This window comes from Engraulis encrasicolus, chromosome 16 (genome assembly GCF_034702125.1).
Source record: "Engraulis encrasicolus isolate BLACKSEA-1 chromosome 16, IST_EnEncr_1.0, whole genome shotgun sequence".
NCBI lineage: Eukaryota > Metazoa > Chordata > Actinopteri > Clupeiformes > Engraulidae > Engraulis > Engraulis encrasicolus.
Genome location: NC_085872.1, coordinates 52,631,387 through 52,643,724, shown reverse-complemented (window position 1 = coordinate 52,643,724; position 12,338 = coordinate 52,631,387). Strand labels below are relative to the sequence as shown.

At 45.0% G+C, this 12,338-nt stretch overlaps 2 protein-coding genes across 2 annotated transcripts; one reads left to right on the top strand and one right to left on the bottom strand.

Moving 5' to 3' along the window:
• Window positions 1-3,979: 3,979 nt before the first annotated feature.
• Window positions 3,980-9,277, top strand: LOC134466655 (uncharacterized). Its single transcript, XM_063220541.1, has 11 exons — window positions 3,980-4,139; window positions 4,228-4,320; window positions 5,022-5,367; window positions 5,490-5,772; window positions 6,330-6,563; window positions 6,659-6,750; window positions 6,956-7,060; window positions 7,346-7,539; window positions 7,924-8,088; window positions 8,527-8,771; window positions 9,100-9,277. Exons 1-11 carry the CDS (start codon window positions 4,093-4,095, stop codon window positions 9,132-9,134), a joined length of 1,839 nt encoding a protein of 612 aa, XP_063076611.1. The 5' UTR covers window positions 3,980-4,092; the 3' UTR covers window positions 9,135-9,277.
• A 114-nt stretch (window positions 9,278-9,391) lies between these two features.
• Window positions 9,392-11,766, bottom strand: LOC134466654 (P2X purinoceptor 7-like). Its single transcript, XM_063220540.1, has 3 exons — window positions 11,629-11,766; window positions 11,137-11,352; window positions 9,392-9,990 (listed from the first exon to the last, which is right to left on the bottom strand). The coding sequence occupies exons 1-3, from the start codon at window positions 11,674-11,676 to the stop codon at window positions 9,484-9,486; spliced, it is 771 nt and encodes a 256-aa protein (XP_063076610.1). The 5' UTR covers window positions 11,677-11,766; the 3' UTR covers window positions 9,392-9,483.
• Window positions 11,767-12,338: the final 572 nt, after the last annotated feature.

Below are 12,338 nucleotides of genomic sequence, written 5' to 3'. Positions count from 1 at the left end.
AGTAAGGAATCTCTAGGCCGTTGGCCGCTCGGAGCTGCAGCCAGTGACATGAGCGTAAACGCTCCTGCCCCAAAGATTCGAAGTTGGCAGCGAAGAAACTTTCAGTGACGGTGGACACCATAGACCCAGTGTCAATGAGACAGGGGACCTGAACCCCGCCTATCCGGACGAGCAGATGTGGACAGTTAGAAAGTAACGCCTCGGCGGCATTGGGAGGGTGAAGGGCATTACGTGAGCCAAGAGAGGCCCCCCCCGGACTGTGACTCCTCAGTCCGGTGGGCGTCAGTTTCCCGAGGGCTGGTTCGGTTGGAGGGGCCCATTCTCCGAAAACCCGGAGCCTCTACGGGAGGGTGCTTGTGGGGGCCCCACCACTCGTTCTCCGTCACAATCCGCAGCAATATGGCCTGTCGCACGACAGCGCCAGCAGACAAGGGGTCCCTCCCGAGGAGACCGACCTCGCCTCCGTGGCTCCCCCTGTGTGGCCGCACCCCGAGAAAAATGCTGCAACTGAGCCTGTTGATTTTGCACCATTTCCATGAGCTTCGCCATGTCGGCCTGCAACTTCTCCATATCAGATCTGGTCGGCGCCCCACCACGGGGATCCATGCTTACGGCGCAAGAGGTACCAGGGACCCCAAGGGAGCGATCGAGTGAAGACAAGGAAAAGCTACGCGGCCGCTGCGGTTCGGCGGCGCCCTCCCGTTCCCAACGCATGGCTTCCTTACGCACCGCGATCAAAGTGGCTAACGGCGTGGTCCGAATGAAACTCTTCAAGTGACGACGCAAGGCGCCCTCGTTAACATGCTCCACAAACTGATCACGCAGAAGAACGTCAGCGTTAAGAATTCCCTCAGGCGCATTTCGTCTAACCTTATCAATAAGGGTCATTAATGCGATTGAAAACTCTAGCAGTGTCTCTCCCTCTTGCTGTTTTCTCGAAAAGAACGCCTCCTGCAAGGCCACGTATGACTGTGGGCAACCGTAAAGCTCCTGTAAAATTTCTAAGATTTTCTCTGGGTTTTCTTTTTCTTCTCTCGGCCTATAGCGGATCTCATCCCGTGCCTCGCCATCCAAGTGATCGTAAAGAAAATAGGCTCTCTCGGCAGCAGAAAAATGGCGCGCCCGCATACATGCCTCCGCCTCCTCCTCCCCCTCCTCGATACTTATGCCCCCATTTCCCCTAAACAATGGGCACTTCTTTTCCCTTGGGACAAAGACCAAACGTTCTGTAGCGGGCCCTGCCGGGGCGCTACCATTTACTGTGCTCGTACTTGTGGCCCGCTGGGCGAGGGAGGCCTTTAAGCGCTCATTCTCGGCTCTTACCTCAGCCAACTCATCCCTAACCTCTTGTGCGTCCCGCGACATGCTGCGGAAACCGATCAAGACAAATTTGGAAAATGCAAAAACTCACAGGGATGGCTGGTCCAAATCCCGAGAGAGGGGCGGTCTCCCAACCTCGGCTGCTGCTCCGCTTCTACAGGAAAAACACAAACTCACAGCGCTTATTCAGTGGTGCTCTCACTTTCAACCAACCACATACATACACTCATTCAACCATTGACCATATGACAAATTTCTATTACAAAGAGTGACAAAACAAAAAACCTAAAAAAATGAAACCAGTGTCTCTGCTCCTATGCCAATCCTGCCCGACTATAAGCCAAAATGTAGTGGGCGAGACCGTTACAGGAAGTAGTTCGACTACGCCAACCCCGGGGGTGGAGCCCCCGGAGGAAATGAATTAGGGGTAGTTACAGATACCCCGGACCAACACACAGTGTACCCGCACAATAGATTACCAGGCAAACACAGGTTCGTGCACAATGGAGGCAGAGACAGTGGTGACAATTAATAATTCAAATCTTTATTATTATTTTCAGTATAAAAATAGGTTGGTCACTCTTTGCAATAAATATAAAAAGTTACTCACAATTGATAAAGTGCAGGGGTGGGCGTGCTGCCACCACACCCGCGGATCTGTAAACACCTGCCCCAAAGTATGTTCGCTAGTTCACAATAAACAACACACCTGGTAGGCCCAAGGCCTTAGAACCCACACTCAGGTTGTCAGACTGTGCCACTAGGGGCTGGCACGGCTAACACAATAGGGCAAATGGCACACCTCAGGATTAACAAAAGAAAAAGTAAAGAAATAGTTCACAACAAACAGAAATAATTCACGGCAAACAGAAACCACAAGAAATCATAACAAACCATGCAAAATAAATCAAAATCCAATTAACACATGCAGTTAAATAAGAAATTAGATAATTGAATGAAATAATGAAAAAAAAGGAAATTAGGCACAGCAAACGAAAGAAAACGAAAATCAAAACATGAGGTAAACCAACCCCAGAGACTCAGCTCAGTGCAGTCCCCTAGGTATCCCCACACACACTCACACGCACCAACGTACACACACGCACACACACTGTGGAATGGCTCACCACCAGCTCACACCGAGCCGAGCGCCCACACACACACACACACACAAACGTCCAATTTCCCGAGGCCGGAGCAGCAGCCGAGATACGGGTTCCCGGCTTCCAGAGGCACCACACAACCGGGGCTAAAAGTCGCCGCTCGTGCACCTAAACGCGTGGTGTGTCTGACCACGGCCACACGGATACAACCCGGAGATGAGGGTGCACCGATGCGCGATTCTCACAGTCGGAGTGCCAATACAGAGGTACACGGCCGAGGCGCCGGTAGCGACCACACGCGGCGTGCAGGAGACGGGAAATGCGCAAGGTAACCGTTGGTATTGTCCACCGAAGTCCTTGCCAGTGGAGAAGCAAGAGATCACTCTAGCCAAGTAAGAGACGCCAAGTTGGAATCACAACGAGGACAAGAAATGGTCCACATCTCCTAGATCTGAACTGGACACCGCACTCCTCTCGACGGCGAGGGGAGAAGCAACCACAGCATTCGCCGGTGGCGATGAAACGCGCAAAGGAGAACTTTGCAGGCTTACCGAATACTAGCCACTGGCAGTGTTTATGAAGAGACTTCCCATAAGCCTCTACGAGCGGCGTGGTGACGTGTGCCGCAGCGTCAGACCTCCCTTAAAGGAGCAGCGCTCCATTACATACACTTCAGTGTTCATGTTTCTCCCACTGAAACGCAGTGCTCGAAGGGTAGCCTACAAGACCACCGTTTGAGACAGAAATAATGTTCTGCAAATGGAAAGGCTTTTGTTTATCGTTGCTTTTTTAATGCCCCTCTCAAATGAAAAGGGCCTAATGAAATGCATAATGAAAACAATGGCGAGTTTGCTCAAAAACGCACAGCAGTTACAGCTGGCATTTGGACTGTACATGTTGCGATGTTTGATGGGGGGAGGGGAAGCCTGCACGAATTTTCACCCCCTCTGAAGTAGCCCTACGTGTTTCTGAAATAGTATACTGATTGTTCTAAACGGTATTGGAGATATGTGCAGCATGTGACTACTTTTGATATTGATTAGTGATAAAATACTTCACATTTAGTTCCAATAGCTAGAGTACTTGAATCTTGGTTTTGTAGCTTTATCTAACAAAGTACATCTATTGCCTTAGTTATGAAAGCAGGCTTGACCCTTCTTCCACACCCATGAGGCCCATGAGACCCATGAGACCCATGATGCCCATGATGGAGAAACCCAGGGTACCAACATTGATGCCAGCCCCACCATTGTCGAGTATAGGTGAAACAGACAGGTAGGTCATGGACCTTATGCTTTTACCCATCCGTCTATTTTTGTAATGGTTAAATAATTCGTTTGGTCTATTTGACCTGGCACAGGGTGTGTGTGTGTGTGTGTGTGTGTGTGTGTGTGTGTGTGTGCGTGCGTGCGTGCGTGCGTGCGTGCGCGCCTGTCTGTCTGTCTGTTTGTCTGATTGTCTGTCTCTCACACTGTGTTTTTCCTCTCTCCTTCTTGTTTATTTTTAGTGATGATGAAGCTCTACACACCATCCTTCAAGGACGGGAACCAGAGAGACTGCATCAGAGGTAATTCATTAACAATTACAGTAACTACTGTGTAGATGGTTGCCGTTGTTTGGTGTAATTTCTTCCTCTTATTTACAAAGCTTGCAGGACATAAGCACTGAGATGGAGGACCTGGATGAAAATGTCTTCAACGACCCCATGAACAGTGTGTAAGTAATCAGGCTTCCGGAATGTGTTACTACTTGTGCATTTCCAAGTGATGTGCGAGTTATAATTTTCTGTCTGTATTTACCACAGCATTGACTGGTCAGACGAAGGCCTTGCCCATCATGGTGGGGAGCATGATGATGAGAGCTCGGATGATGAGTATCGGCCTCCAATTGCTTTACGGTGTGTTCGCATTTGCTATAACTAGGCTATAATGTTTCATTAGTAGTATACTGACTTGAAGCACAATTACTGCCAATTTCAATATGCACTTTTTATTCCTCATGCTGTCTTCGACTTTTAAGTCCCTCATGACATGTAGTTTTGTGTAGCTATTTCTGAGATCCCATTCAAGTAGGGCCAGGGCTTTTTGTGTTAAATTTTTTCTCAATACAGAAATATCATGCATAAAAGTTAGCATCATCAGCAGATGGCTTATCATACAACACTTACTTTGGGGTTGACATTCGGAGCATGAACACTCTTAAAAATGTGTGTAAACAAACCCATTACAATGATCAGGAGCTTGGAAAAGAGCGAACAAAGAAATGCTGCATCACAAGATACTGACAAGTCAAGGGTGATTAATATGCATGGTGGAATTGGCAGATATTATGGACCTTGATGGACCCACTACCTAAAACACTTATTTCTTTGCATATTTGTGTAGAACTAGCTGCAAAAATTGAGTAGATTCTGCTGACTAAAATTGAGTAGATTAATTTGAAACGACGTAAAGTTCCTTGACTGTTACTTTCTTTGCAATGGTCCTAGGCGGTGCTACATAATTTTAGAATTAGCCTCCCAAAGCATCAGTCTGTGCGCCATAGCTACTCCGGCATTGATTGTTCATGCACTCACACATTTTTTCTCTTTTTGTACAGAATGGGTGGGGCATTGAAGACACCACAGACCATTGAAGGTGTTCCTGTTGTTGGGATTGGTGAGACAGTGCATGACCTGCCCACTGTGGAAGACCAGGAAGAGCCTCTTCAACCAAGTCTCGAGATACAGGATTTGCCAGATTCTCAGAAAGTTATAGAAAAAGAAGACATTATTGGTGTCAAAGCTGCAATCATCTATGAGAACTGCTTGAGACAGCTTGTGACGTCGCTGATCCTTCCGGTGAAAAGATGTACGGGTGATCTCAGGACTGGCGTCCCGTGTAACAGTGCTGGCCCCTTTCATGTGAACATCATGTGTAAAGCCACCGCAATGATTGTAGAATGGGTAAGTGTTTTGATGGGCACATCCTATTTTCTTTATATTATTGTGATTAAGAACACTGCATATGTCAGTAAAGAATCTAAAGATATGTTAACCCTATTTCTCAATCTCTTCTGGATATTCAGGTATGTCCGGATGGTCACAGAGTATGGCGATGGACTTCACAGCCTGTTTTAAAATTTGGTATGCAGGCAGGGGACTTTCTCCTTTCAACAAACATTTTGCTTTCTGGAAGCAATTACGCCAAAGTTGCGCTGATGTTCAAGTTCATGAACATGGGAATGGTGAACCCAAACACCTTCTTCAATATCCAAGACACCTACTGTGTTGACGCAATAAGAGAATTCTGGGAAGAGAAGAGGTCTGAGGCCATCAACCGCCTTCAAGGAAAAGACATTGCAGTCTGTGGTATGTGTAGCATTTTACCTCATCATATTTAGGCTCGTTTTCATACAGCCTGATTTCACCATACTCTTGTATCATATGCACCAATAAATATCACTAATAAATTCGGCACAGGGGCAGATTCTAGGTCTTCACACAAATGGGCAAATTTGATCAGTAATATTTATGGCAGTCATGGGTGAGTGGTTATGGTGTCAGACTTGTAGCCCAAAGGTTACCGGTTCACCTCATGTCCCGCCAGGTTAGTGGGGGGAGTAATTAACCAGTGCTCTCCCCCATCCTCCTCCATGATTGAGGTACCCTGAGCATGGTACTGTCCCGCCACACTGCTCCCTTGGGGCGCCATTGAGGGCTGCCCCCTTGCACGAGTGAGGCATGAATGCAATTTCGTAGTGTGCAGTGTTCACTTGTGTGCTGTGGAGTGCTGTGTCACAATGACAATGGGAGTTGGAGTTTCCCAGTTAGCTTTAAAAAAAAAAAATACACACCATGTCTCTCACACAGGGTATGCCTGTTTAATTTCCCTTTTTTACACTACTTGTTTTGTTGTTTATTTATAGGGGACGGCAGGAATGACTCACCTGGCCATAGTGCGCAGTACTGCAGCTACACTACAATGGAGCTTGAATCGAGGGAAGTCATTTATGTGGCCACCATTGATAAGCGAGAGACATCGTGGAATTCGACAGTAATGGAGAGGGAGGCCTTTATCAAGACTGTAGACACACTCTCCAAAGAGATCAAGCTGGTGGAATTCTGCACAGATGCCCATGTGCAGATTGGAGCCTTGTTGAGTAAGTGGGCCTGCTACAGTAATTATACCTCAACTTTTTATCATTTTTATTTTTATTTTATTGTTTGAATAATGGTATTATTCTCCACATCACAGATCCAGACAAGGGCAAGTACAAGGACCTTGGCATCCACCACAGCCTCGACATGTGGCACGGCGCTAAGAATCTGGCCAAAAAAATCGCTGCGGTAAGATCTGCAAGAAACCTTGTTGTTGATAAGTTCACTGTAGCATGCAATTGACCATATAACATGAATTGTTATGCTCCTAGGGAAGAGACTCTGTTCATAAGAAAATATAATGTTGAATGTTTTGTATCGTTGTTCATAATGTCATTTTCATTAATGAATGATGGCATTCATTGTAGTGTGTGTCTTTGTGTTCATTTCCTAGGCATCAAAGGTGAAAGGACAGTCTATTTTGCTTAACTGGCTGAAGGACATCACCAACCACTTTTGGTGGTGTTGCAAGACCGCAGACACGTATGCGGAATTTCTTGTAAGTGAAGTTGACATTTCTGTGCAGCTACAATCCCACTTTAGGCTGTTCTCCATGACCAGTTTTCTGGTAGGCCTACAGCTTGACACAGCACAACTCAGCCATCACTTCCTGCTTTACAATAAAGCTGTGTTATTCCCAATCAAAATGCAATAAGTGGCGGCCAAGTCATGCTGTCTTGAGCTTTAGGCCTACAAGAAAACAGGCAGTGGAAAATAGCCTATTATATACTTGTCTAACACATTGTTCTACTGTATCTCGTGTATTTTGTGGTTTTCTTCACAGAACCTTTGGATTGGCATAACCCATCATGTGTGCAACGTACACTCGTGGAGAATGGGAGGCTGCCAACACGGGCCAATTGAAGATGAGCCTGACAGACAGTGGATTGAGAGAGACTCCGTTAGCCACAAAGCTCTGGTCGACATTGTGCTCAACAAACGTTTTCGAAAGGATGTCCACAAATATCTGCGCTTCAGGTACTTTTTCACATGGTTTTACTGTATATGTAATAAATACAAATTCAAACCACTAACATGTATGCTGAGGTGTCAAAAGTAAGTAAAGTTCATTACTAGCACATGATATTACATTTCGGTTGCACGATTGATCCCATTGCCCCTAATGTGGTAGACGGTGTTGTTACTGAAAAATACCACAAACACCTCAAGAACCCACCACAAACTTCATCCAAACAGTTAAGAGTTAGCTGTTGGTACAACACGTACACAGGTCTACTGGTTTCTCAGATTATTTACCGGTGTTGGATAGAAACAGTTTATTGTTTATTTATTTATTTTTTTACTAATGCTTTAACTTTTGACACCTTTTGGATATTTGTGCATCCTTTTCTACTTATTCAGATCAACATCGCACCTGGAGTCTTTTCAGAATCATATCCTCATGTACGCCAGCAAGCGCCACTCCTTCAGCCCACCAGTTTATGAAGCACGAGTTTTGCTTGCAGCTCTTGATTACAACCATCACCGTGACAGACCGACGCTCACAACATCAGAGGGCAAACAAATGTAAGTTCTTTATGAACAATTAAAATTTGCAAATGCCGCTTTGGACGGTTTTCTGTCAGATGTGCTTTTTACTGTGAAATGTGTGGATTTTGGTGTGACCTTTTTTTTTACATGTTTTTTTTTTATCTTGATAATGTATGCTGATGCAGTGGTCCCAACCAGCCTATAGTAACAGCTTCCAAATGTTCAGTTGGCAAATGGGCATGAATCAAATATAGTACCTCTATCTAAGTACCTGCATGTTGCCGTTGAACAAGCAAATATTCATACATTAGCCCTTTGTCATAATTTGAAACGTTAAATTGAAAACACAACACTGTGCGTCTACTGAAAAAATATCTTCTGGCAAAGATGAACCCTGACGCACCATTTTTTCAACAGTCTGCAATTTGTCTTAATATTCAATGTAGAATATTATTGTTGGCCTTTTTGCTTTAGTTTCAGACGCACATTTAATAAAAATGCCAGGAGGTACAGTCTGTATGCCGCGAAGGCCCAGAAGAGCTATGATTACATAGCAAACCTACAAGGGAGAGTTCTTGAGCGAAGACTCTGCAGCGGAGTGGGAATGCCAAGGACCAGGACACTTCGGCCAGACGACCCACGGAGACTTGGCGTTGTGCCCCCAGTCCCTCCACCAACAATGTCGGAGCTTGTGCGGACGCAAGTCAGCCGAGGTCTAAGTATGTGAGAGGCTTTTGCTTATATTGACATTCTCAATTTTGCACTCTTGTCACCTACCATAACAGTATGTGCACACATAATTGTTGACTATAACCAGAGATTCTTTATATAGAGATATGCCAATGTAATAGGTTGCTATGGGCACCTGACATGACCAGGTTCCGGTCTGCCTAAAGGCGCGTGTCATTATACTCATAGAATTGAATCGAACAGTCCTTATTCCCCCCCCTCCCCCTTGCAATAATAGAACCCGGAAACAATGGGCCCACGGAACCTCTCTCTCTACTATAACACTGCATATATCTAAATGGTGCTTTCTCTCCACAGGTTCGGCTTTCCAAGCCGCTGCTGATGATCAATGATGGATCTCATGACCACCTCCAGCCTGATGTCAAGTAGCAAACATGATCATTTTTGGATTTTTACTTGTATATATTTGTTTTTGCGTAATGGGTGTGAGAATCTTACTATTTTTGACTGTATGTATGTATATATTTTTGTATATAAACACAGAACAAACAAAGTGTTATCTTTGATTTTTTTATTATTACTATTTAAATTACTAAAACAAATGAAGATATTGCACTGAAGACATTCAAATGTGTACAAAAAATCCAACTATTTACAATAAAAATGAAAATAACGTACAAGGAAAAAAATCTAGTTACTTATCTATTTACTGTACAAGTACAAATGATGATACAAAATAAATTAAATCGTTAGTTGAAATCCGGCATATTGCCCATGAGGATCAGGGAACTTGTCCCTGATTTTGCATACGCAACAACTCGGAATAACCCTCCTGTTGCCCTGCCCCAAGGACCCGTGCTGCCAAAAAATGAAATGCCGGTAGGCAGCATACCTGAATTCCCGGTTATCATCCCCCGGCTCTCTTGTATTGCCCAGCCCTGTCACATCAGCCCGGTACTGCCTGTGTACCCTCAGGTAGGCCTCATCCAGGCAAAACTGCAAAAAGTGCCCAAGTCCACTTGAGCAATGCTGAGGGTCATGTCCACAGCACACCTTCTCCCTGTCAGTGGGCATGTCTCGACAATTACCACAGCTGCACCAAGGTACCCCTGGTGTTCCGGCAGGAGGTGGGTCACCATGCCTGTTTCGCCACTCCAGCAGGACGTCAAACACCAGGCCTGGTTGACGCTGGATGAGGCGAGAGGTGAAACTGCGGAAATCCTCCAGTGTCATCTCCAGCAGTTCTCCCTGCAGAAATTACAAGAATTCTATTTTGATGCATAGCCTAAGCATTGGTGTTGAAAAAATGAAATTGTGAAGTAGAACATGTATGGAGTCTGTAAACAAACATGGGTTATTTGGGGTAAGGAAGGAAATGCACTTTGTGGTAGTGCAACAACAGGTAGGATAGGCTGTATTAGTAGCATCATAGATGCATAGATCCTATTGGGACCTTGCTTAGTTATGCTATGTTTTCCTGTCAAGGTTGACACTTGGAATAGGTTAATTTCCCACAGGCCTATTAGCCTATAATAGCTATACATGAGCAACATTTTTCATACATATCCCCCATCATCAAGACTAGGTGAGCATGGGGGACAGTTGGTAGTTGTGATTTCCTACACTCTTGTGTTAGTTGTTCTAAAGCAAAGCATTTAGTAATGGGCGGAGGTGTCAACAGTAAAAGTAAAAGTACTTTTGTGGTGTAACTAACTTACAACACTGGCACATGGCATTACATAGCTGTTACACCATTTACTCCATTGTAACTAATGGGATAGATAGACTGTGTTATAACTTGACTGAAAAACATTGGAAACCTAAGGACCCTCCACAAATTTGATCCAACCAGTGCACATTTAGTTAGACTAGTACACAGGTATATTGTTTCCTCAGATAAGTTACTTTGGTGGGAGGGAAACTTTCCTTTTTTACTTGTGCTTTTGACACCTCTGGTAGTTACCTTCAGTGTCATGTTCATTCAGACTACACTACTGATGCAGTTTATGTTGAAAGCCTTGAACAAATAGACTGAAAAACAAATCGTAGGCCTAGGTGTTGTTATGAGAAACAAGACAGCTTGAGCATCACTGACGCTTGTCAATCTAAACTGTCTCTGCGCTTGTCATATTGACGACAGTTCTCACACGACTTATTTTCGTAAACCAATAACGGTACTTTCGAAGTACTTCTAAATGTCATTTGTTCCGCTTTCCCTAAACTCCCCTCTGTATCTTCATAACGGATATCGGGAGAGCCAAAAGCAAGAAGTACAGCCGTAAAATTTCAGACTAGCCTGCTTTCACAGAAAGAAGGTGGGGACCGGGGATTGAGCGGTCACTAATAATTTTGGCGTAGCCTACGATGATCAGATATCATTTTTGCTATACAAACCTCTGTGTCTTGGAGACGTTGTCTTTTCAATGCCTCCACTCTCTCTCTCTCGTCTTCTGCTGGGGCTCTGCGGCGACGTCCACGACTGGGCCCGGGACGACCACCATCCCCTTGCGGTGGCTGTCGCCTCCCTCGCCCTCGCCCTCTCCCTCTCTTCCCTCTCCTTCTTCTCCCCCTGCCTCTGCCGATGTCCTCAGAATTCGGTGTTGACAAGCTCTAAACACAAAGGGAAAGTTCCATCAATGGCTGCCAAACAGCGCTGTAAAATATTTCTGCATATTTCGTTTGGTTAGCTTGTAATAGTACACTAAATCAAGCCGTACGCTACATGCGGCAAATATCAACATGGCATAGCTTACAGCTAACTAATGTCCGGATTGCAACTAGAATACCAAAACGGTAAAATGTAACATTATTTGATGTATTACAATATGTAATACTTCGAACTGTAATACAAAATAACAGTAGGTCTACAGCAATTGACACACTTACCTGGTCAACGGAGATAACGCTGCTCGAGGTGTTTGTTGTTGAAGCCATATTTTCGATTCAGACCTGTCCTTACGACGTAGCTTGTACGCTTTCGGCTACCGTAGGGGCGCACCAAAGGATGGCGTTCACTGCTGGCAGTGCACCAACCCACCGATAGATGGGAGTATATGCCAGGTTCATATTTTACATAATATGGCTTTAACAATTTTATGAAATCCAACCACCAAAAGTAACCCTACTTAGCACTTGTTGTTCTGTGTGGTTCCTGTGCACTTTGTATCTGCTAGTCATTTTTGCTATGGTTATGTCCTCAATTGTAAGTCGCTTTGGTTAAAAAGCGTCATTGCCAAATGCAAAGTAATGTAATGCAATATAATGTAATTAAGCGGGCTTGCGGAGTAAGGCCCTTGCAGAGCAAGGCCCGATTCTAGTAATCTCTAAGTCCTGTTTATTTTATTAAGCAGGCTTGCGGAGCAAGGCCCTTGCAGAGCAAGGCCCGATTCTAGTAATCTCTAAGTCCTGTTTCTTTTATTATTAAGCGGGCTTGCGGAGCAAGGCCCTTGCAGAGCAAGGCCCGATTCTAGTAATCTCTAAGTCCTGTTTATTTATTATTATTAAGCGGGCTTGCGGAGCAAGGCCCTTGCAGAGCAAGGCCCGATTATAGTAATCTCTAAGTCCTGTTTCTTTATTAAGCGGGCTTGCGGAGCAAG

Coding starts and splice junctions, on each gene's coding strand:
- LOC134466654 (XM_063220540.1), bottom strand. CDS start 11,676: ATGGCTTCAACAACAAACACCTCGAGCAGCGTTATCTCCGTTGACCAG. Junction 11,353..11,628: donor GCGTTATCTCCGTTGACCAG/GTAAGTGTGTCA, acceptor CTTTGTGTTTAG/AGCTTGTCAACACCGAATTC. Junction 9,991..11,136: donor AACGTCTCCAAGACACAGAG/GTTTGTATAGCA, acceptor TAATTTCTGCAG/GGAGAACTGCTGGAGATGAC.
- LOC134466655 (XM_063220541.1), top strand. CDS start 4,093: ATGGAGGACCTGGATGAAAATGTCTTCAACGACCCCATGAACAGTGT. Junction 4,321..5,021: donor CGGCCTCCAATTGCTTTACG/GTGTGTTCGCAT, acceptor CTTTTTGTACAG/AATGGGTGGGGCATTGAAGA. Junction 5,368..5,489: donor CCGCAATGATTGTAGAATGG/GTAAGTGTTTTG, acceptor CTGGATATTCAG/GTATGTCCGGATGGTCACAG.